This window comes from Bos indicus x Bos taurus, chromosome 2, assembly GCF_003369695.1.
Source record: "Bos indicus x Bos taurus breed Angus x Brahman F1 hybrid chromosome 2, Bos_hybrid_MaternalHap_v2.0, whole genome shotgun sequence".
In the NCBI taxonomy this organism is placed as follows: domain Eukaryota; kingdom Metazoa; phylum Chordata; class Mammalia; order Artiodactyla; family Bovidae; genus Bos; species Bos indicus x Bos taurus.
The window spans coordinates 913,024-938,005 of record NC_040077.1 but is presented as its reverse complement, the minus strand read 5'-3'; the positions used below and the strand labels follow the sequence as shown (position 1 = coordinate 938,005).

The window sequence follows — 24,982 nt, the reverse complement described above, 5'->3', positions numbered from 1 at the left end:
ATAGTATATATCTGTCCAAACAGTGGTTCAGAGCAGTATGTGACAGTGTGTGGATCCTTTTAGTAATAGTGAAGAAAATAAATCAGACAGTTAGAACAGCATGATACTCTTTTGTAAAGACTGAATTTTAAAAGTACTTTTCTGAGAATACATATAGGTGAAGTGCAGCTTATATACACAAAAAGGCAGGGGCTTTATGCCCAGGTGAGATTTGCTGTATATAACAGTCAGGACCCTAGCTTTTGTTGTGGATGGTGATTCACCTGTCTTTATGCCCTCATTTTAACATAACGAAGTGAGAGTGGGCCAGAGTCTAGGAACTGTTTCTCTGAATCTCAGTGTTACTTTCAAGTTAAATCTTTGAGATTACCGGCTGTCTCCGAAATGTTTCTCAGGTGGGCAGTTGTTTGACGTCTGACAGAGGTCAGCAGTTTGCTCAAGTAGGGACTGTGAGTTAGAAACTGCTTCATTCCCTAATGGCATCATGGGGCTGGTAGAGTTCTTCCTACTTGATAAATTTGTAAGTGAAAGATTCCAAAGGGAAAAGGCTGAAAAGTGGATAATGGTAAAAATATTTTAAACTGAGTTTTCAAAGAAAAAAGTAAGTGACTTAAGGCAAGTAGTCTGACTGGGAAACATTTTTGTAGCAACTTTCACACAGTTTTAATGTCTCTAGTATCAGAGGTAGAGGTATAGTGAGTACTTGCCATTGATGAGGAAAATAGTGAGGTTTCAAAGGACAAAAATAACAAGAAAATAAACCAAACTGGCAAGTCACAGAAGAAAAAAAAAATGGGTTACTCTGTAAAAATTTGTTCAAATTCCTTCATAGGAATAAAAGTAATACAAATTCAAAGAACATTTATTTTATTTTTTTAATATTCCAGTTTTTAGTATTTATTTCTATTTTTAAATTTTTATTGGAGTGTAGTTGATTTATAATGTTGTGTCAGTTTCAGGTATACAGCAAAGTGAGTCAGTTACACAGGGACATATATCTCCTCTTTTTTCTGCATTCTTTTCCCCTGTAGGCTGTTAGAGTGTGCTGTGCAGCAGCGGGGGCTTATTTATCATCTGTTCTGTATATAAGCACATTTAGATGCGGCTCCACTTCAGTTCAGTTCAGTTCAGTTCAGTCGCTCAGTTGTGTCCGACTCTTTGCGACCCCATGAATCATAGCATGCTAGGCCTCTCTGTCCATCACCAACTCCCAGAGTTCACTGAGACTCATGTCCATCGAGTCAGTGATGCCATCCAGCCATCTCATCCTCTGTCATCCCCTTCTCCTCCTGCCCCCAATCCCTCCCAGCATCAGAGTCTTTTCCAGTGAGTCAACTCTTCGCATGAGGTGGCCAAAGTACTGGAGTTTCAGCTTTAGCATCATTCCTTCCAAAGAAATCCTAGGGCTGATCTTCAGAATGGACTGGTTGGCTCTCCTTGCAGTCCAAGGGACTCTCAAGAGTCTTCTCCAACACCCCAGTTCAAAAGCATCAATTCTTCGGCGCTCAGCCTTCTTCACAGTTCAACTTTCACATCCATACATGACCACTGGAAAAACCATAGCCTTGACTAGACGAACCTTTATTGGCAAAGTAATGTCTCTGCTTTTGAGTATGCTATCTAGGTTGGACATAGCTTTCCTTCCAAGGAGTAAGTGTCTTTTAATTTCATGGCTGCAGTCACCATCTGCAGTGGTTTTGGAGCCCCCAAAAGTAAAGTCTGACACTGTTTCCACTGTTTGCCCATCTATTTCCTATGAAGTGATGGGACCAGATGCCATGATCTTCGTTTTCTGAATGTTGAGCTTTAAGCCAACTTTTTCACTCTCCACTTTCACTTTCATCAAGAGGCTTTTGAGTTCCTCTTCACTTTCTGCCATAAGGGTGGTGTCATCTGCATATCTGAGGTTATTGATATTTCTCCTGGCAATCTTGATTCCAGCTTGTGCTTCTTCCAGTCCAGCGTTTCTCATGATGTACTCTGCATATAAATTAAATAAGCAGGGTGACAATATACAGCCTTGATGAACTCCTTTTCCTACTTGGAACCAGTCTGTTGTTTCATGTCCAGTTCTAACTGTTGCTTACTGACCTGCATACAGACTTCTCAAGAGGGAGGTCAGGTGGTCTGGTATTCCCATCTCTTTTGGAATTTCCCACGGTTCATTGTGATACACACAGTCAAAGGCTTTGGCATAGTCAATAAAGCAGAAATCGATGTTTTTCTGGAACTCTCTTGCTTTTTTGATGATCCAGCGGATGTTGGCAATTTGATCTCTGGTTCCTCTGCCTTTTCTAAAACCAACTTTAACATCAGGAAGTTCACGGTTCACATATTGCTGAAGCCTGGCTTGGAGAATTTTGAGCGTTACTTACTAGTGTGTGAGATGAGTGCAATTGTGCGGTAGTTTGAGCATTCTTTGGCATTGCCTTTCTTTGGGATTGGAATGAAAACTGCCCTTTTCCAGTCCTGTGGCCACTGCTGAGTTTTCCAAATTTGCTGGCATATTGAGTGCAGCACTTTCACAGCATCATCTTTCAGGATTTGGAATAGCTTAACTGGAATTCCATCACCTCCACTAGCTTTGTTCGTAGTGATACTTTCTAAGGCCCACTTGACTTCACATTCCAGGATGTCTGGCTCTAGGTCAGTGATGACACCATCATGATACCTGGGTCGTGAAGATCTTTTTTGTACAGTTCTTCTGTGTATTCTTGCCACCTCTTCTTGATATCTTCTGCTTCTGTTAGGTCCATACCATTTCTGTCCTTTATTTGGCTCCACTTAGTAAACTGTAAACATGAAAGTGATCCCTGGATGCTGTCCATGCTGGTATCTTCGGGACCCTGTGCGGGTCCTCACCTGAATCCACCTGCAGCTTTTAAAAATTGAGAAATAATTGACATGCAGCATTATATTAGTTTCAGGTATACAGTATAATGATTTGAAATTTGTATCTATTGTGAAATGATCACCACAGTAGGTCTAGTTAACATGTATTACCTTTACAGTCACAAAAAATTTTTTTTCTTGTGATGAGAACTTTAAAGAATCTATTTTCTTAGCAACCTTCAAATAACACAATACAGTATTATTAACTACAGTCACCACGCTATACATTACATCTGCATGACTTGTTTGTTTATTTTTGTAGCTAGAGGTTTGTAGCTTCTGACCCCCTTACCCAGTTGTCCCACTCCATACCTCTGGCCACCACCAATCTATTATCTACCTGTGAGCTTTGTTTTCTTTTTAAGATTCCACATGCAAGTAAGATCATAGGGTGTCTTTCTCTAACTTGTCACTTAGCATCACATATATCTTGGCTACTGTCAACAATACTACAGTGAACATGGGGTACAGATATCTTTTTTTGTTGTCTGTGCTGGGCCTCAGTTGTGGCATATGGAATCTAGTTTTCTGACCAGGGATCGAAGTCCGGCATGCTGCACTGGGAGCGCAGAGTCTTAGTCACTGGACCACCAGGGAAGTCCCGATAGTAGTGATTTTGTTTCCTTTGGATAAATGGCCAAAAGTAGGATTGATGGATCATCTCCTGCAGCTTTGAAGACAGACATTCACGGGATTTAAGAATCCCCTCTTGGAAGAAGGGGATATATGTATGCTGCTGCTGCTTCTGCCAAGTCGCTTCAGTCGTGTCCGACTCTGTGCGACCCCATAGACGGCAGCCCACCAGGCTCCGCCGTCCCTGAGATTCTCCAGGCAAGAACACTGGAGTGGGTTGCCATTTCCTTCTCCAATGCATGAAAGTGAAAAGTGAAAGTGAAGTCGCTCAGTTGTGTCCGACTCTTCATGACCCCATGGACTGCAGCCCACCAGGCTCCTCTGTCCATGGGATTTTCCAGGCAAGAGTACTGGAGTGGGTTGCCAATGCCTTCTCCAGGATATATGTATACCTATGGCTAATTCATGTTGATGTATGCCAGAAACCAACACAATATTATAAAGCAATTATCGTTCAATTTAAAAAAAAACAAGAATCGCCTCTTGGGGTGTGCTGCCAAGAAAGTCATCTGAAAACACAGACACCCCTTGGCATCCACCAAAGGTTGATTCCGGAAACTTCTGTGGATACTGAAACACACAGATGCTTAAGTCATGTATATAAAATAAAAGTTGTACCATGAATACAGTCAGTCCTCTGTATCCCCAGGTTTTGCATCTGTGGATATGGAGGACTGATTATACTGGACTTTTCTGCCCAGATGTGGTCATCTTAGACTTTTATCTAGAAGGTAAAAATCTGTTATTAATAAAATGGCTCACATGAAGGGAAAGTTCAGAAGTACTACTGGGTCAGAGTTCTTGGGGAGCATTTATGAGGTTGTGTGAGCAAGGTTGAGCCACCTTCCAGTGTGGAGGGATGGCTGGAGCCTGGATAGGAAGCATCTAGGTCCACATTTGTGGGGCAAGCCTGCCCTGTGGTAAGTGCGGATGTCCCTGCACCTGGCAGGCGGGCCCTCAGGATGGTTGCCAGGCTTGTGGCGGGCTCGCTCTCCTTTCGGGGAGCCTCCAGCCTGGTTGGAAGTTTGGTGGCACCTCTATGGTGTGACCACCCCGAGTGCCAGAGACTGCCGAGCTTGACTCCATCCTAGAAAGAACATGCTGAGTTGCTACTGGCATCTTCTCTAGTGTCTTAAACATGCACTGGAGTCTATATAAAGATGAAGGCCACCACAATCACAAAGAAATGGTCAGGCATTGGTGAACGAGGGTCCAGACCATGGAGGAGATCAACCTCCCACTGTCCCAGCCTCATCCCACTGCAATGAACTGGTCTCACGGGGCTCACCTCTGTGCTTGGTGTACTGGTGCAGAAGCTGCAGAACATTTCCATTTTTCCCCCAAGGACCCACTGGAGGTGGCAGGGGTGGTAGAGCTCAGCACAGGGCATCCGTCTGGGCCCGGTGTGGGCACTGCACGCTGCAAGGACCCTCTTTATCTCAGCAATTGAGACTTGATTCTGTGGAATTGTACACCCAGTCCTGCGTTTTGTTGATTGATTTATATTGGCCTCAGATTAGTTTTTCATAAAATCTCAGGTGGCATCCCAGTTCATAAATGGATAAATGCAGCGCTACTCTCCCTTGCCATCGTGGGGCACCCCAGAATTCCAGGGCACGTGGTTTGAAACCCACAGCTATAAGCATGTAAGCAGGAGAGCCACAGGGTCAGAGTACTGCTTGCATAGTTAAAAGGAATTAAAAAGGAGTGTGGCAGGCTTGAGTGTGGCATATGAGTGCTCTAGGTTGAAGGGGCCAGTCAAGCTGAGTAGAGCAGCGACAGGAAACCTGGGGAGAAAGCATTCAGGAGGCAGAGAGACTACTCTGTCTTGAGAAAACCCTGTCCCAGGTCTGCAGACTGAGTATGAAAGGCAGGAGAGCAGTGTCAGGACCTAAGCACTGACAGACTCGACTCCTCTGGGGGCTCTGTCTTAGACTTCACCTTACTGTGATTTTCAAGCAAACTTGGTTTTTGTTTCTCTGTTGATGCAGTGATTCCTTTGAGGTAATTGCAGAAGAGACCAGTGCGGCTTTTGAGAATGGAAGTTAATATTTTGTGCAATTGAATTTCTTCAGTAGTAAAGAAATTTACTATATTCTTCTTCTTGGGCAGAAGATGGTGTTTGTGTTTTAATTATGAAGGTTTTTGCCTAGGGATTATAGCAGCCCTGTTCTTTTTCCCCATCCCACTTAGTCTGGGAAAAAAAGCTGGAATTGGAAAAACACATTGTTTTAAAATGCAAGATAGAAAGGCTCAGTTGAATAAAGTATACTTCTCTTCCTCAGATGATTTATTTTACATGTGAACAGACTGCACAAAAATTTGGATGTAATTTTCTGGGAGGTACCATTATTTGTATATAGAAGAGGAAGAAAATCAGTTAGAAACATCTTGTAGTTTGCTGTGGTTTGGTTATGCTCTGCCGTTTGACAAGTGAAACACTGTCCAGTTGTAAAATTTCAGAAGTACAGGTTTGGAGCTGTGGGGGAGGCCCTCTTTCCAGCCAACCATCCTCTTGCCTCAGGTTACATGGGCTTGAAGGGTCACATGGGCAAACAGGCAGGGGTGCCCCAAGGCAGTATGTTTAGATGGGCAGGAACCATCCGTTCTGCATTTTCCCTCCTGTTGTTTCACCATGTTTTGCAACCTTGGCATCAAGCTGCCTTGGCAGTTCTATTTTAAAGCCTATGCAAAGCACCCGCTCCCTGGCTTTCGGCTAGGATGCAGCCTCACTTCTCTTTGCATCTGACCCTGTGCCCTGTCTGTGCTGGACGCCATCCCTCCCTGTGTCTGGGGCCGACGCAGCCTCCTCCTGCCCTGCCCTGTCTGGCTGGACCAGCACGGACTGCGCTCCGCAGCTCCTGGCCGCGGGCAGGCATTCCCCTGCCTCCGCACTTTCCTGTGCCTCCCCTCTAGTGTCCGTCTCCTGAGGCGTCTGTCTCAGTCTTGCTCCTTTGTTTCGTCTTGTCTCTGCAGCCCTTGTTCTGACGGGGAAGCCTGTGTTCTCTCCCACACGGTGGCTTATTGAAAACATGTAAACACTTTGTTTCTCTTTTCCTTTTAATATTTTGGTGCCACCCTTGCTACCAGGTTGAAAATTAGTCTCTCCCCTTTAATTTCAATTAGTGCTTTGCAGCCTAGCCTATGTGTTCTTTTTAAAAAGTGATGAGTTATATAGGGAAGGATTCGTTGTCTGTTACTGCCAGCCCACCTACTCTCATGCTGTCCAGAGACAGGGGAAATAGTCAAACCATACTTACTAAACCACACAAGTTCTGTTATCCACCGTTCCTGGTTTTGAAGTGTGTGGTGGTTGCTGTGAGTCACAGAAATCCTTTTAGTGTCTCCCTGTCCCCGTCCCCAACACTGCCCCCTCGGCCCCAACTGCTGGTTGGGGGTTTATGCTCTTGCTGCCCCTCTCCTGCCCTCAGACCTGGCTGGCTCCTCTGCCACTGATACCATGCCTGTGAAAATCACTGCTGCTGAGGTCACACTGACTCTGTCCCTGACGTGTGGCTGTGAGCTCCATGCTTTTCTCTGCTCTGCTGTCAGAGCGTGATGACCCCACCTTAAGTGTAACTGTGAGGATGACTTGTTGAGAAGATGTAGGGTAAGCTAGGCTGAGGGGCGGACAGTATCATGTGAGGGTCAGCAGCCAGGGGGTTTCTAGCCTGTCACCAGGAACCTTGGCCTCCTACCTACTTGAGGTTGCTTGCCCCTATTTGGGGTCTCCTGGTCCCACTTGGGGTCATCTGATGCCTACCTGTGGTGGCCATCTGAGGTTCCTAGGGCACGTTCATTGGGCCCTAGTTCTGGTCATTTGTAGATTCCAAGTCCAGGTGAGGGACTAGAGGAAGGGTCACTAGCTGGCTCTGCTTGTGAGCCTCGCCAGAAGTACTGTCGCAGTGCTGGTCCTGGGAGAGTGGGGTTGGTGCAGCTCCACACAGTGGTTCGTGTCATGGCAGGAGAGGGAAGGCCGTCTTATGGAGGCAAGATTTTAAACCCTGCCCTGCACAGAACTGAGCCTGAGTCTAGGTGCATGAAAGTGTGTCTGCCGAGTCAGAAGAGGCCCCTGGGCCCTAGGGGCCCCACACCCAAGGGCAGGGGGCAGGTAGTGTAGCAGGAGGAAGCAGTTGGGTCTCACTGGCTCCAAGTGTTGTAAGGTCTCACAGAAGAGCATCCTGGACCTCGGCCTTGCCGGTAATCTTGCCCACTCTCCTCTTCTCGAGCTCATGGGTGTAGGCCCACTGTCCGAGTGCGAGGGCCCAGCTGTGGGAGCCCAGGGCGTGCCGATAACTGAACAAGCAGGGCGGGTGGTGGTGCAGTGTGCATGAGGTTTACCAGCTCGCAGTTCTGGCTTTGCGCTTACCCACCCTACCCGTGGGGAGGATCCTGAGAAGTCCCCTGGGCCCCAGAGTTCCCTGAGTCAGGGACACTCAAACAGCAGCTCAGTGAAATCAGCATGTCTTTTCTTTTCTGGCCAAATGCAGGATCTTGTTTTTCTGACCAGGGTGAACCTGGGCCCCTGCAGTGGGAGGCACAGAGTCTTAACCCCTGGACTGTTAGGGGCGCCCCAGCTGAAATCTGTTTTAAAAACTTAAACTTGCAAAATAAATTAGTTGATAGCTTGTTAAAAGACAGTTCCCCTGACATATTTAAATTCATTTTTATAACTTGGCAAACTATAGGAATCAGAAACAGGGTTGAAAACTGCTGTTGAAAGAAATCAATCAAGGAAGGAAAATACCTGGCTTTTATGTTGTTGGAGGACAGAAACCCTGGACAACATGTTTGCTCTGTTGTTTCACCCCCATCGGAAGGAAGGATGCGATGGGTGGGGGGCGAGCTGGGGGCGGGAGGGATGGGTCACAGACTGGGGGTGCTGGTGCTGGGCTGTGAGACCGAGGCTCTGGTGGGTCAGGTAGTCTTTGCTTTGCTCCCAGCAGTCTGCTTTTTGTGCATCAAGTATGTATGTGTCAGAAAAATGCCAGCATGAGGGTGGTTTTAGTGGCCAGTCAGCACGAGGGGGTAGGTACCCTGTCTGGGCAATTCCGCTCTACTCAGTCTTAGCTGTGTTAGTCTGCTCAGGCTGTATGTATGCTAAGTTGTTTCAGTCCTGTCCAGCTCTTTGTGACCCTGTGGACTATAGCCCTCCAGGCTCTTCTGTCTGTGGGATTCTCCAGGCAAGAGTACTGGAGTGGGATCTTCCCAAGCTAGGGGTCACCCCCCTCACCTCTTATGTCTCCTGTGTTGGCAAGCGAGTTTTGTTTTTTGTTTTTTTTTACCTCTAGTGCCACCTGAGAAGCCAAACTGAAACAAAACCATACCCTAGGCAGCTTTCAGTTCAGTTCAGTCACTCAGTCGTGTCTGACTCTTTGCGACCCCATGAACTGGTAGCATGCCAGGCCTCCCTGTCCATCACCAACTCCTGGAGCCTACCCAAACCCATGTCCATTGAGTCGGTGATGCCATCCAACCATCTCATCCTCTGTCGTCCCCTTCTCCTCCTGCCCTCAATCTTTCCCAGCATCAGGGTCTTTTCAAATGAGTCAACTCTCCACATCAGGTGGCCAAAGTATCGGAGTTTCAGCTTCAACATCAGTCCTTCCAATGAATATTCAGGACTGATTTCCTTTAGGATTGATTGGTTTGATATCCTTGCAGTCCAAGGGACTCTCAAGAGTCTTCTCCAACAACACAGTTCAAAAGCATTAATTCTTTGGTGCTCAGCTTGCTTTATAGTCCAGCTCTCACATCCATACATGACTCCTGGAAAAACCATAGCCTTGACTAGACGGACCTTTGTTGGCAAGCAGCTTAGGCAATAGAAAAGTATTCTATCCTAGCTCTGGAGGCTAGAAGTCTGAGATCAAGGTGTGAGCAGGGCTGGTTCCCTCCGAGGTGCCTCTCCTTGACTTGCAGACGGCCGCCTTCTCACCATGTCCTCACATGGCCTTCCCTCTGTGCCTGTGGTCACATGCCATCCTGCTGTGACCAGGCCCCAAGCTGTGGAGGGGATTGAGCTCATTTGAGCTGAGCCAAGGGAGACAGAAATGTAATTGAGTTGTTAAACTGTGAAGTCTTGCATGGCAGCAGGGGAGGTTTTGAGTGTGTTCCAGATGTGTTATTTTTGTTACACTCTTGGGCTTTGGCACTGTGGCTTTTGACACTGCAAAGGCGTGTCAGTCCTTAAGGTGCAGTTGAGGCTCTGTCCCAGGGCCGTGCGGTGGGTGGCCAGGCACACAAGGCCCCTGTGTTGTGCTGAGAAGAAACCCCAGTGAGCTGAAGGTGGTGAGGCTGGCAGGATTCTGGATTTGGGGTGGCTGGACCAGGGACAGGGAGCGTGGATTTTATTCCTGGGGCAGTGGGCCACCCCTGAGAAGGGAGTGGCTGCTAGAAATGGAGAAAAGTAAGTGGATTTAAACGGAATCTTGAGGTGAAATTGGGAGGTGTCAAAGAAACCGGTGAGATGGAGACTGGGGACTTGAATTCAGAACTGACGGTTTCAGGTTTCCTGAACAGATGAGGCAGACACCTGCTTCTTCTTTGTGGAAGAAGCACAAGGCTGGAGCTCCAGTCATGGAGGCGCCCGTGGCCCTGGAATTGGATGTTTGTAGGGTGTGTTCGTGGTCGAAAAGCACGGAGAAGAAAATGCAACAGTTAGGAAAGAGCCTCTGTGTGTGATAAGAGAGCCTTGACTGGTAGTTCACACAAAGATTAAAGGATGCTGTGAGAGAATGTTCAACAACTTCAGTGTTTTTATGGAAGTTGGAAGGGAAAAGCAGCTTACAGAATAACTGATATCGTCTTGTTTCTGTGAGGGATCAGAGGATTATGGATAATTTCCTTTACTTTTTCTTTATTTTCTGATTTATCTGCCATAAATATTGATAATTTTTTTATCCTAATTTTTAATTGTAGTAAAATATGCAGAACATAAAATTTACCATTTTAAATATTCACACTGTCGTGTAACCGTCACCACCATCCATCTCCAGAACTTTTCCCATCTTCCCAAACTGGAACTCTGTGCCCATTAGACAGTAATTCCCCAGTTTCCTCTTCTCCAGCCCCTGGGTAACCACCGTTTGACTTTTTCTCTGAGTTTGGCTCCTCTCCTCTGAGTGGAATCGTGCAGTGCTCTTCCATTTGTGACTGGCTTATTTCAGTTAGCATGACTTGTGGGCTCATTTGTGTTGTTGCATGTGTCAGAATTTCCTTCCTTATTAAGACCAAATAATATTCCATTGTATATATAAACCACAGCAAACAAAAATGTCCTTAAACACTGATTTGAAATAAGTTGAACATTTGACATTTGTCCTAGGGTGTGACCCAAGCGTGTCACAGAGCCTTTCTGCAGCTCTCTTGCACCACCTCTCCTGTCAGTGGGTGATCCAGGCCTGTCCTGGGCAGAGAGTGGGGAGGAAGCAGGTCCCATGGGCACTGAGTGGAAAGCTAGGGCAACTGGTCGTGTGGGCTGCATGGTTGTTCCTGGGTGGTTGGCTTGACCTGTGGAGGTGAGAGGCACGGAGGTAAGGCCAGGCAGCCCTGAGGGACCACAGGGACCTTGTTGGGCAGCCTGGCTCCTTGGAGCCCGTCAGCTTTGAGGTGCCCTGTATGGGCACCGCTGGGGCCCCTGCGCTGGCTCTGCAGGGCAGTGACCGGGAGGAAGACTTGGCTCTGTGCACCCCTGTCCTGGATGTCCTCCTTTCCTGAGTGTGTGGAATAGGAAGTTGTGATGAGAGAAGGAAGTTGGTAATGAAAGGGAGATTTTTTCATTGCTGTGAAGAATATCTGCTATATTTAGCATTAACGTGGATGGTGGGAACCATGCAGAATGGATCTTGTGCTGTTGTTGGGCTGGGGGAGGAGTTCAGGCCTCGGCTCCCTCGGTGTCTGTCCTCCCCGTCCTGCTGATCTTGTTGCTGGCTGAGAGCTGTCACTGTCTCCAGGGCGGAGTTACTTCTCCTTTCGGGGCTGCCGGGGTTTGCCTGGTTTGACCCTCTCTCGTTAGTCATTCACACTGAGCGTGGTTGTTTCCTTTCTGAATGATCTTCCGTTGTGCACCCCTCTCATTATCCCTGGGCATTTCCTGCTCGGAAGCCAGCTCTCTCTGACACTTGAGTAGTCCAGCTTCCTTTGACTAGTCCTGCTTGGTTTCTCTTTTCCCCGTTTACTATCAGCTACCTGTGTCATTATGTCTGAAATGAGTTTCTTACAGCTGGCATAGGCTTGGGTCAGGAGTTTTTAAATCCATTCTGACAATCTCTGTCTTTAATTGGTGTGTTTCAGCTTATTTTGATAAACCTAATTATTGATATGTTTGGATTTAGGTCTGCATTTTATTTTTTAACTCCTCTTAGATCCCTCCCTCTCCGTCTCTCTCTTTTTGGCTTATAAACAATGGAAATTTATTTCTCACAAATTATTGTTCTCTAGGTCATGAACCACTTTGGTCAGGCTATTTTTAGGATATTTTTTCATTGTCTTTATTTTTCAGCCGTGTGACTGCGATCTGTCTGGGTAGGGATTTCTTTAGGTTTGTCTTGTTTGGGGTCTGCTGAGCTTCTTGAATCTGTACACACATTTGCAAAGTTTTCAGTCTTGTTTTCAACTGTTTATCCAGCTGAGACACTTTGTTCTTGTTCTTGTATTTTTATGAGACAGTGTTTGATAGTTTTCTCTTGTTCTAGAGGTCCTCAAGGTTCTTCATTTTTTTCGGGCCTCAACGTTCTTCATTTTTTTCAATCTTTTTTTCCCTCTGTCATTCAATTCAGCTTATTTCTGTTGCTCTGTTTTCAAATTCACTGAATCTTTTCTCTGCTTTTAAGCTCCTGTGGGGAGTTCGTTAAATTTCATTATTGTAATTTTTTAAATTTATGTTTAATTGGAGGCTAATTGCTCTGCAGTGTTGTATTGGTTTCTGGAATACAACATCATGAATCAGCCATGTGTATACATGCATGCCTTCCTACTTGCCCTGCCACCCCCCACCCCCACGCAGCACTCTAAGTCATCACGGAGCACCCAGCGGAGCTGCCTGTGCTGAGCAGCTGCTTCCCGCTAGCTTCCTCTTTACCCGATAGTGTATCTGTGGCAGTGCTCTTCTCTCAATTTGTTCCACCCTGCCCTTCCCCTATATCTCCACAAGTCTGTTCTCTATGTCTGTGTCTCCATTCTTGCCCTCCAGATAGGTTCATCAGTACCATCTTTCTAGATTCCATATATATGTGTTAATATATGATAATTTGTTTTTCTGACTTACTTCACTCTGTATAATAGGTTCTAGGCTCATCTACCTCAGTTCAACTGATTCGTATTTGTTCCTTTTTATGGCTGAGTAATATTCCATTGTGTATATGTACCACGGCTTCTTTATCCCTTCATCTGTCGATGGACATCTAGGTCACTTGCATGTCCTAGCTATTGTAAATAGTGCTGCTGTGAACACTGGGGTACAAGTGTCTTTTTAAATTATGATTTTCTCAGGGTATATGCCCAGTAGTGGGATTGCTTGGCCATATAGCAGTTTTATTCCTAGTTTTTTAAGGATTCTCCATACTCTTTTTCATAGTAGCTGTATCAATTTACATTCCCACCAACAGTGCAAGAGAGTTCCCTTTTCTCCACATCCTCTCCAGCATTTATTATTTGTAGATTTTTTGATGATGTATTTTTTAGTTCTAATTTTCCATTCGGTTATTTTTGTATTTATTTGTGACTTTCAGTTTTTTTGTTCACTTCAGGAGTGCCATGTTTGTTTAGAGCATTGTTATAGTAGGTACTTTAAGTCTGGTAGATAATTGTAGTATCTGTATTATTTTGGCATATCTGTTGCTCATCTTTTCCTGTGGGAGCTAAGACATTACTGGTTCTTTACTGAGTAGTTTGGATTGCAGCTGGACATTTTGGATATTATAGTATGAGACTCTGGGTCTTGTCGAAATCCTAGGAAATGCTGTTTTTGTTTTAGCTGGCAAACAACCTGCTTTGATTTAAGCGCCAGTTCTGACCTGTCCTCTCTGGACTGTGGTGCAGTGTCACTGCTGTCTTTGGAGCTCAGCAGTGCCTTTTGGATCTGTCCTGTGTGTGCCTCCTATGGCCGTCTGGGACCTGGCTCTGGTCTCAGGGCTTGGGATGTGAGGATCAGATCCACGCATGTGCAGCTTGAGGGTGAGCCTGGTGACATTTCTGACCAACTTTGTGGGCTTGGTCTTCCAAGCTTCTTCCTCTCCACATTGTCCCTGGGGCTTTCCAGTGCCCTGGGCTTCCCTTTTTGGTCCTCTGACCAGCATGCTGAGGCTTTGGAAACCTGCCTCACCAAATACTTCCACACCCATGCCTGTCTGGTGCCCAGTGCTAAGTAGAGCAGCTGGGTACCTCTTCCTTTTCTTTCAGTGTTCTTGCCCAGCCTGCCTGCTGCTTTTCAATCTCAGAATGAACATAGCTGTCCATGTAGCTGCCCCACGTATCCTGCTGGGGTCAGGGCTGCTTCACATGTCCATCTGGAGTTAGAGTTGCTCCCTGAGTCCCATGCAGGATCACAGCAACATTCAGCGGGAGGCAAGCTGGAGTATGTTGACTCCTCCCTTCTGGAGCCAGCATAGATGTATCAGATGAAGTCCATCTCCTTTTCTGTGCTTCTGTATGGCAGTCACAGAGTTCAGGCTCTCAGTCCTCTGCCAGTAGCCCTCTCCCTATTTCCTTTCCTTAGCTATAGGCCCTCACCTTATTGGGCCGTGCAGGCTGTCCTGCATTCTTGGAGTCAGGGCACTGGCTTTGTGCATCTCCATCTGGAGCGTGTGGCCCTGCTTGGAGGAAGCCCCTGGAAAGCGTCATTGGTTGGAAGCACTGTTGCCCATCCGAGGCTGTGCTGGCCTCCTGAGGACAGACAGAGTACTGGAGGAACTATTCCTGCCCCCAGCTCAGTGAAGGGGTTGTCAGACCCTCTCGGAGAGCCCTCCAGGATGATGGCCCTGAGGTGGGAGGGTGGCAGGAAGGTGGCAGGAAGCCGTGGCACGTGTGTTGGCCCTTGTGCCCTATACCATGACCAGCAGCAGTTGTGCTGTGACTCCCCTGCTGATGAGGCCCGAGAGAGATGCCAGGCCCCAGGGACAGTCTAAGATGCCTTTGCCAGCCCCAGCTCCCTAAGAAGAAGGCACAGGGGAGCAGGACCCTAAGTACCCCACCCTGGAGGGACTGTCATGCCCTTCCTCACAGCACAGGGGGCTTTGTGTTTGGTCGTAGGCCAGGATGGCGGCCCAAGTGACGCTGGAGGATGCATTGTCCAATGTGGACCTCTTGGAAGAGCTGCCTCTGCCTGACCAGCAGCCCTGCATCGAGCCCCCACCGTCCTCACTGCTCTACCAGGTGGGTGCTGGACAGCTGCAGGACACGTGACCCGTGATGCTGACCTCCATGTGATGGTTTTCTTTTTCCTTCCAGCCAAATTTCAACACTAATTTTGAAGACAGAAATGCATTTGTTACCGGCATTGCAAGATACATTGAACAAGCAACCGTCCATTCTAGCATGGTAACTACATGTTTTCCTCAGTGGGAGGGCAGGGGGTTGACACATCTGAATGGCAAATGTCTTTTTTTTTTTTGGTATTATTCTATTACTAAGAACAGTGCATGCTCTTTCTGAAAATCTGGCTTCTGTGGCCCAGAGAAAACCTTTGTCAGCATCAGCAAGCCCACTCTCCCTTGTTTATACTTGTGGTCAAGCATACCAGCCACACACCCATATGGGATTTAGATCGCAGAAGTGAATTGCATTGCTGTTATAACTATGTATATTAATAATTTAATGAACATTTTGGTATGTCATTACATTAAACCAGATGAAGCATGTTTACTTAGTTTGCCTTGCTTTCTTATAATAAGTTCTATGATGAATATCTTCCTAAATATATAATTATTCTCCCCGGCTAGATTTGTACAAGTGAAGTTACTAGATCAAACCTTGTGAACATTTTAACGCATCTTAAAAATATTTCAGACTGTAGTCAGCTTCCCCGCCTCTCCCTCTGGTTTATGGCTGTATATGTTAGCACTTGGTGACTGTTCTGCTTGCCTTTGATTTGCCCGGTATACCCTTGCAGAATGAGATGCTGGAGGAAGGCCAAGAATATGCTGTCATGCTGTACACCTGGAGAAGCTGCTCTCGGGCCATCCCACAGGTGCCGGTCCCAGCCAGACTCCACCCCACCCCTACTGGGCACACCCCACTCCAGACAGACCAGGCCTCATCCCTTCCAGGCTTTCCTGCCCAGTCACACCACACCCCACCTCTGGTCTGCCCTCCTCCAGCAACTCCTCACATTCTGTGGGTTGAAGCCTCTCTCGGTCGTGCTTGTTTACTTCCAGGTGAAATGTAATGAACAGCCTAACAGAGTTGAAATTTATGAGAAAACCGTGGAGGTCCTTGAGCCTGAGGTCACGAAACTGATGAATTTTATGTACTTCCAGGTAAAACGGTGAAATAATCCCAGGGGTTTAGTGCAGAGAGTGGGGCGCTGGCACCATGTCCTGACTAAACAAACTGCATGTAAATTCAGACGGTCACAACAGCTTTGAGGCCAAAGGGAACTAAACCTTTGACAGGCTGAAGCTTGACTGGCTGCTTCAGAATAAATGCTGCTTTTATGTTTCACTTCTCTCCTTCCCTTGAGAGTGACTTTGTATTTCCTGCATGAAGACTGCTTTCTATCAGTATGCTTGTACTTTCGATTCATCTGGTTTTCACGTGTTTTCATCCCATTGTCTGCTCTGGTGGGCCTCACCCTGGTCTTGACTCCTTCTGGCCCTTGGGTTAGGCAGGGTGGCTACGGGAGGGGCCTTCCTGGATTTTTAAAGACATACTTAAATGTGTGTGAGTTTTTTATTATAGATTCCTTTAGCAAACAGAGAAGATAAAACTCCTTAGATGATGAGTTTTGTTTTATCTTAAAAAATTGTCATGTGGAAATCCTCCCACTCCCTTTTTCAACTCTGAAAGCTAAAGCAATCTGCTTTACAGATGTTCTTTTGCAGCATTTTGCTCAGTAACTTTGCCGGAATAGTCAACAAAATTCTTTTACTTTGGGGACATAGTTGGTAAAGTGCAAAATCGATGATGATTGTTATAGAGCAAAGACATGTGGAAATCACTTTCTAGAAAATGTCTCTTTACCTGAGCTGTAAATATGCACCTGTTGGTTGGGCATTTCCTCAGCGAGTAATGTGAGTCTGGACTCTGTGCTTGGAGCTGAGTCTGGGGTTGGCCCGTCCCTGAAAGCAGTGTATTTGTCCCTGCTTCCTCTGTACAGAGAAATGCCATTGAGCGTTTTTGTGGGGAGGTGAGGCGCCTGTGCCATGCGGAGAGAAGGAAGGACTTCGTGTCCGAAGCCTACCTGATCACCCTGGGCAAGTTCATCAACATGTTTGCTGTGCTGGACGAGCTGAAGAACATGAAGTGCAGTGTGAAGAATGACCACTCAGCCTACAAGAGGTGAGCGCACCTGGGTTCCCGGGCGCCTTTGTGTGGGGGGTGCGGCACCCACAAGGGCCATTCTGGGCCTGAGACAGATCACGAGCCCCACAAAGCATTCTTGTAGTCCTATGTGTGGAGGGAGCTCTGGGCTCCCATCACCCTAGAGGATGATGTGCTGCCTTGAGCCTGCGCGTCTGGTCTAGGTGGGCACGTCACAGCAGTGTGTCTGTAAGACTGAGTATGTTGGTGGCAGGTAGATCAGAGCAGCTGTTCTGTAACCAACTCTCTAGGGAAAGTCTGTGCCCTAGACTGTTAAAACAAGTTGGCTGGAATGAGATGCTGACTTCTGTTTCCTTTGTTAGACAATGAAACTTAGCTATACAAGTGAATTAGAAGAGATTTACTTTGCATCTGAATAGGCTGTGGTTTCATTTGTAGAGAAAGCAAAGTGATTTCTCCTGTGCTCTTCTAGGTTCTTGCCTGAGAACTGCCTTTAAGAAAGCAGAAATTAATAAGAGCAAAACAAATTTAATTTAATAAATATGGCGGGGGGTCCCAAGATATGACACCCAAAGAAGTAACCTTTTAAACAAAGAAAAAGTAGCCTGTGAAGAATTGATAAGACAGAGAAGTTTGCGTTGGCATGGTCAGTGAGTGAGGAGGTAGGAAGGTTGTTCACACAGCCTCTGGTGATGAGGACGCCTCCTGACCTCCTGGTACAGGGAGGTTACCTTTCATGTGGGAGGTTTCTTTCCTGCTTTCAGGGGCACAGAGGAGGTCAGAATGTACTTGCTGCAGCTGTTTAAGTAACTAATTCAGAATAAATCAGTATGCCACAGTGGCATATTTGGGAGCAGCCTACCCTGAACCCTAATACACATCTAAAATCATGCAACCACTGCTGTGTCTTTAAAATGAAGTCAACTTGAGATGCCGCACGAAACAGATCTGAGCTTGGGTCAGCAGTGGGGGTGCAGGTCGATCTCCCAGCTAGATCTCACATGAACTCATTGTTCATGTGAAATAAGTTCAGGTGTTCCATTCATCACCAAGAGTCGGCTCTGCATGCAAGCGTAGATCTTCAGAATGACAGCATCTTTTGAATGGTCCCGTTAACTCCTCTCCAGTAGGAGAGTCTGGAGTTGTCTCCATTTGATGCCAGTGTTCGGGGATTTCAAGTGTGTGAGACTCTTGGTGGAGCATGGGGCTTCTGAGCTTCCCAGTCCAGGAGAATAGCTTCTGCTCCTGATGGCACAAATCACTTGTTGCATGATTTTTGATCAGCTTTGTCAGCCTTTCTGACTCTATCAGAGGAATGGGGAGGTAGACAGCACCAGTGGTTTTTCATTTTAAAAAGGTTTCTTTTCTCTCTCTCTTAGCAGTAGCACCTTTATTTCAAAGCCCAGTCTGGAAAACAGTTTAAAGATGGGACTGCTCTGTGGAAGGCCATTGGAGGGCCCCTGGGCACCCCCTTCAGAAGTTGCCCACCATCTTTGCCGCCCTCCAGGCTCCCCTGAGCACAGAAGATGGCTGAGGCAATCTTCATCCTTCCAGCATTCTCTTGCTGTGATCTCTGTTGTGGACAATCTGTTGGTTCACTTTCCCAGACAATAACCCTTACTCATCCCCAGCCCTTACACCCACAGTCAACATTCAAAACACTTTTTATTAAAAAAAAAAAATAACCAAAAAACACTTTATTTGAATGTAGCTGGTAGTTACAACTTCTTCTAAGTGTAAGTTCCCGATAACCCATATTGTCATGGTGAGGCTTAAGGAAAATAAAAATAGGTATTTTTGGTCCTTTTCTTAATTTCCATTCTTGCAGCTTCAACAATCACTCAAATCAATAAAGTGGACACTATACATTCTTTAAAAAAGAATGTAAATGTACCAGTTAATATTATTTTACTGCATATATTAAAAAAAAAAAAAAACTTACAGAAATAAGCAAGATTACAGTTTATTTCTCACCTGGAATGTCCTGATTTAGGTGGCCTGCAGCTAAGTGGGTTCCCGACCATTCAGGAACCAGGGCTCCTGCTGTCTTTATGTGTTGCCTTGTAGCCCAGAATGGCTAGTTGAGCTCCAGGTGTCATCTCTGCATTCAGGTCAGCAGAAAGGAAGGAGAGTTGAAGGCCCTACAATATCTCTTATAAGTAAACTTTCAAGTGCCTTACAAAGCTTTGCCTTATTTTTCATGGCTGAGCAGTTGATCCCAATGTGGAGATGAGGTTCGTTGCTGCACTACAGAAATTCAGGGCTTATTTTGAAGCAGGAAGGAAAGGAAATGACAGTTGGGATAGGTTACCAGTCTTTGCCATGAAAGCTTTTCTTTAGTACGACCCTCAAGGTTCTAGGTTGTACAGACAGGTCCTAAACTTTTTTGGGGAAGCCCTAGAAGTGCAGAGTCCTCTTATGTGCTTTCATACTGCTTTGTAAAAACTAGAGACTCAGCCCGTGTTGTGCAGGATTGTTGGACCTCAGCATACAGGTCCTTCTGTGTCCACTGTTCCCTTGTCAGCCCATGAGTAGGTCATATAGGTCTTGTTTTTCAGATATGGTGAGAGTCAGGAGAGTTCAGGGGGTATGTATTGATATATAACAAGAAGTGTATATTCATCCTCATTTCTGGCACAACTCCTAAAACCCTTGGAATTTCCTGTGATGAAAGCAATAAAATTTCTTTTGTTATGTTAGTGTGATTTTGGAAAGCCCCTAGGTACCCTCAGGATGGTGCTGGTCACCAGAGGAATCAGCCCCGGGACTGGAGGGTTGGAACTTTTAGTCCTACCCTTCTGACCTCAGTGGGGAGAGAGGGGTTGGGGGTTGAACCCATTGCCAGCGTCAGTAATCTAATCAAACACTTTTCTATGAGGAATCTTCCATTAAAAACCCCAAAGGACAGGGTTCGGAGAGCTTCCAGGTTGGTGAATATGTGGAAGTTTGGTGGAGTGGTGATTGGAGAGGCCGTGGAAGCCCCATTCTTTTCCCATACATTGCCCTACTCATGGGATCTGATGCTGTCTTCCAGCAGTGTCAGAATTTAGTTCATTGCAGGCCACCCAGCTGGTGTTAGAATATTGCTTGATGGTGTGGGAAAACCCACTTCTCATATTAGACTTGGTACCAGATCTTTAGGTTTGTCCAAGATGGAGCTGCACATTGGTGGTGGAAGCAGGATTTTGTCTCATACCTTTGGCACAGAATTGTGTGTGGTGTGGTCCCTGACTGATGGGAGGTTTGGCTGCCCAAAAGTTTCCCAACAGAGAACCTAAATGGTGCTGGCCATCCGTGTCACTCAGCACTGGACTCAAGGAGGGAGTGTCAGCCTTTTTCAGACTTGGGGATGGGGAGCCAATGTGAGAGGCCATTGTGTTAGTGCCCTTCAGGAAAACCTGTGAGTGGTGGTGCCACTTCTCTGAGGAAGTCCATCAGCTATGGACAGTGGGTTCATGAGCTGTCCACGTTGCAGAGAGACTTAACTGGAGTTCAGGGGAGAAGCTGGAGGAGGCTGAAATTGAAACCAGCGTCTATGATGCACATTTGTACAGATAACTGTGGCAGTAGTAAAGTAATTTTGATTTTGCCAGGCTGTTTTTTTTGTTTAATGTCATTAAGCATGTTGGTTGATTAACCCTTTTTTCCCCCTGTTTTATAGGGCTGCTCAGTTTTTACGTAAAATGGCAGATCCACAGTCCATCCAGGAATCACAGAATCTGTCCATGTTCCTGGCCAACCACAACAAGATCACACAAGTAACTCACACTCTGGCTGATGGGGCACATTGCCAGGGGGCTGAGGGGCAGAGAGTGGTCAGTGACATAGATCTTTGTGTTTCAGTCTCTGCAGCAGCAGCTTGAAGTGATTTCTGGTTATGAAGAGCTCTTAGCAGACATCGTGAATCTCTGTGTGGATTACTATGAGAATAGAATGTACCTGACGCCCAGTGAGAAACACATGCTTCTCAAAGTACGTGTGTTGAGGGAAGACTGCCAACAGCACCATGAGAAAGGGGCAGCCTTCTTTTCATGAATAGGCTGAACTTGATTGTTTTGCCAACCTTTTCTCTCATGCTTGTGTGTGTGTGTGTGTGTGTGTACATACAGCATCTTCCACCTTACATGCAGATTGCGCTACAAATCCTTGACATATTCCCATGAGTGTGTCCCAAGCTTGAGCCCAGTGTCAGATAGATCTCATGCCAATTCCTGGAGAAGGTGCTTGTAGATAAGGAGGTTTTGGTCAAGGACTTTTCTCAGCATAAAGCTTCTTGTAGCAGAGATTATGCCAGATTTTACTTGGCAGGGATGTAGTTCCTAGAGATTTAGTATACTGTGTCACCACGATTGGGCTTCCCAGGTTATTCTAGTGGTAAAGAACCTGCCTGCCAGTGCAGGAGACATAAGAGACGTGGGTTTGATCTCTGGGTTGGGAAGAGCCCCTGGAGGAAGGCATGGCAACCCACTCCAGTATTCTTGTCTGGAGAATCTCATGAATAGAGGAACCTGGCATGCTACAATAATCCATAGCATTGCAAAGAGTTGGACATGACTGAAATGACTTAGCACACATGCACGTCACCATGATTATAGTAGACTTTCGTTGTTCAAGAATCATGCCATTTAACATATTCCTCATTATTACTCTGTTTCAAATTGGGGAGGTTTTCAATGATGTTTCTCATTGGGAAAATGAGAAGTTTTTTTTTTTAATCAAATGAAAGTTTAATAATATATACATTGGAGAGAACCCAGGAAAACTGAGTAGCTCTGAGGAGATGGTTCTGCTATTTTCTTCACTCTGCTCTCTACCTTCATAGAGGGCAGCTCTGTGGGACCCTGTGCTGGATGTCCTGCTGGCCCAAAGCAAGTGGGCCCAGCTCCAAGATTTCTTCCATGTAGGAGAACTGCATGGAGGGATCAGAGAAAATGGGCACTGTCCAGTGGAGTGCTTTATGATATTAGAAACATTCTGTTTGCACCTATTGGTACAAGAACCCCCTGGCAATAGGTGCTTTTGGAAATTCACATTTATTATTGCATTGTGCTTCAGAAGAGGTGGAGCTGATGTGTATACATGTAAGAGGAAACAAGAAGTCACATAAAATGGCTTCACGTGAAGCCATTAATTTCTGAGGGGCTTTTAAAAATACTTTTTACCAAGCCTAGAAATATTAAAATTACAAAAAGAAAAATCTCATTGGAAAAGATAAATAGTAAAAGTAGTAGATCCACTTGTAGCAAGGTTAAAAGACAGAAGTAGTAAAATCACCTATATTCATAATAAATAATTAAGGGATACAAAAAAGATATAAAACATGATGTAAAAAAACATTAAGCGCTGGTAGGGGAGTAAAAATGCAGAGTTAGTAGAATGAACCCAAACTTAAGAGATTGTAACTTAATCATACATATACATATATATGGGTTGTTATATATCAACCTCATGATAACCACAACCAAAAATTTATAATAGATTCACAAAAAAGACAAATCTAAACCTAACACTAAAGATAGTCATCAAATCACAAGGGAAGAGAGCAAAAGGAGGAGAAAGGAATGAAAAGGAACTATGAAAAACTGAAGAACTTAACAATGAATAAAATGGCAATAAGCACGTTGTTGTTTAGTTGCTAATTATCTCTGATTCATTGTGACTCCATGGACTGTGGGCTTATGGGAATTCCCAGACAAAAATACTGGAGTGGGTTGCCATTTCCTTCACCAGGGGATCTTTCTGACACAGAAATTGAACCCGTGTCTCCTGTATTGGCAGGCAGATTCTTTACTGCTGAGCCACTAGGGAAGTACCTATCAATAATTAATTTAAATGTGAGTGGATTAAATGCTCCAATAGAAAACACACAGTAGCTGAATGGGTTAAAAAATAAGACCCATATGTATGCTGCCTTCAGGAGACTCACTTTAGATCTAAAGACACAGACTGAAAGTGAGGGGATGGAAAATGATATTTCATGGAAGTGGAAAGAAAGCTAGGGTGGCAATACTTATATCAGACAAAATAGACTACAAGACTTAACAGCACAATTCTAAAGAACAAGGACAAAATCATGAAACGTGGAAGTTTGCTGTGCCTGTGATGTCAGCAATAATGTTGAAGAAGTATAGAAAAATGATAGAGGAGATTGAGGAACTTCTCAGTGTGTAGATGCAGGGTCAGCCACTCAATGCTGATTCAAAAGAAAGCTAAAAGCCTTTGTGAAGACTGGAGAAAGAACCACAGTAAAGAATCAGAGGGTGCATCTTTTAATGCCAGCCGTGGCTAGTTTCATCAGTTCAAGGCTAGTCAGCCTTTACAACATAAAAGCAAATGGCAAGATAGCTAGTGCAGATAGGGTAGCTGCCTGGGAATTTCCTGAAATGCTTTGAGAAATTACTGATGAAGGCTTATATTTACCAGAGCAGGTTTGTAATGTAGATGAGACAGGACTGTATTGGAAGTGGATGCCAGACCAAAGTTACATCAGTAAGGAGGAAAAGTTGATGCCAGGCTATAAAGAAGCAAGTTCAGTTCAGCCGCTCAGTTGTATTCAACTCTGCGACACCATGGATTGCAGCACGCCAGGCTTCCCTGTTCATCACCGGCTCCTGGAGCTTGCTCAAACTCGTGTCCATTGAGTCAGTGATGCCATTGAACCATCTCATCCCCTGTCGTCCCCTTCTCTTCCTGCTTGGGTGTCTTCCAATGAGTCAGTTCTTCACGTCAGGTGGCGAAAGTGTTGGAGCTTCATCTTCTATGAGACTAGGAATCAACTATAAGAAAAAAAAAAATCCAAAAAAAACACAACCATGTGGAGGCTAAGCAATATGCTACTAAAGAACTAAGGAGTCCCTAATGAAATCAAAGAAGAAATTTAATAATACCTGGAGACAAATGAAAATGGAAACACAGTGTTCCATAATCTGTGGGACATAGCAAAAGCAGTTCAGGAAACAAGAAAAATTTCATATAACCAATCTAAACTTACCCCTAGAGGAACTAGCAAAAGAATAAGCAGAACCCCAAGTTAGTAGAAGGAAATAATAAAAGATTGGAGTGAAAAATAGATGAAATAGTGACTAAAAATAATAGAAAAGAGTAAAACTAAGAGCTCGCTTTTCAAAAAGTAGACACATCAATAAACCTTTAGTTAGACTCCTCAAGAAAAGTAGCAAGAGGGCCCAAATCAATAAAATCAGAAATGAAAAGTTACAGCCAACACCACAGAAATACAAAAGGTTATAAGAGATTACTGTAAACAATTATATGCCAATAAAATGGACAGCCTAGAAATGGATAAAGTGCTGGAAACGTACATTCTACCAAGATGTATCAGAAAGAAACAGAAAATAAATATGAACAGACTGATTACCACTAATGAAATTGAATCAGTAATCAAAAAACTTCCAACAAATGAAAGCCTAGAACCAGATGGCTTTACTGGTGAATTCTATCAGACATTTAAGGAAGAGTTAACAACTATCTTCAAAATATCCCCACCCACCACAAAAAATGAAGAAGAAGGAAAGCTCTGACCTCATTCTGTGAGGCGTCATCACTCTGATATCAAACCAGACAAAGATATCACACACACAAAAATTACAGTCCAATATCATGGATGAACGTAGATGCAAAAATCCTCAACAAAATGTTTGCAAGCCAAATTCAGTACATTAAAGAGATCATACACCATGATCAACTGGGATTTATTCCAGGGATGCAAGAATAATTCAATAATTGTAAATCAATTAATGTGATAACACATTAGCAAATCGAAAAATAAAAATCATATGACTACCTCAATAGATGTGGGGAAAACTTGACAAAATTCAGGATCCATTTATGATAAAGAATCTTAACAAAGTGGATATAGAGGGAACATACCTCAGCATGATAAAGGCTGCGTATGACAAGCCCACAGCTAGCATCATATTCAGCAGTGAAAGTGTATTCTCTCTAAGATTAGGCACAGAAC

General features: G+C 45.1%; 1 protein-coding gene across 1 annotated transcript in view; it reads left to right on the top strand.

Moving 5' to 3' along the window:
• CYFIP1 (cytoplasmic FMR1 interacting protein 1) overlaps window positions 1-24,982 on the top strand; it is a 108,693-nt gene that overhangs the window by 16,970 nt on the left and 66,741 nt on the right. The window contains 7 exon segments of the mRNA XM_027554365.1: window positions 14,776-14,898; window positions 14,974-15,063; window positions 15,635-15,712; window positions 15,900-16,001; window positions 16,841-17,022; window positions 20,666-20,762; window positions 20,848-20,976. Of these exon segments, the coding sequence (XP_027410166.1) occupies window positions 14,782-14,898; window positions 14,974-15,063; window positions 15,635-15,712; window positions 15,900-16,001; window positions 16,841-17,022; window positions 20,666-20,762; window positions 20,848-20,976 (795 nt within the window). The 5' untranslated portion in view covers window positions 14,776-14,781.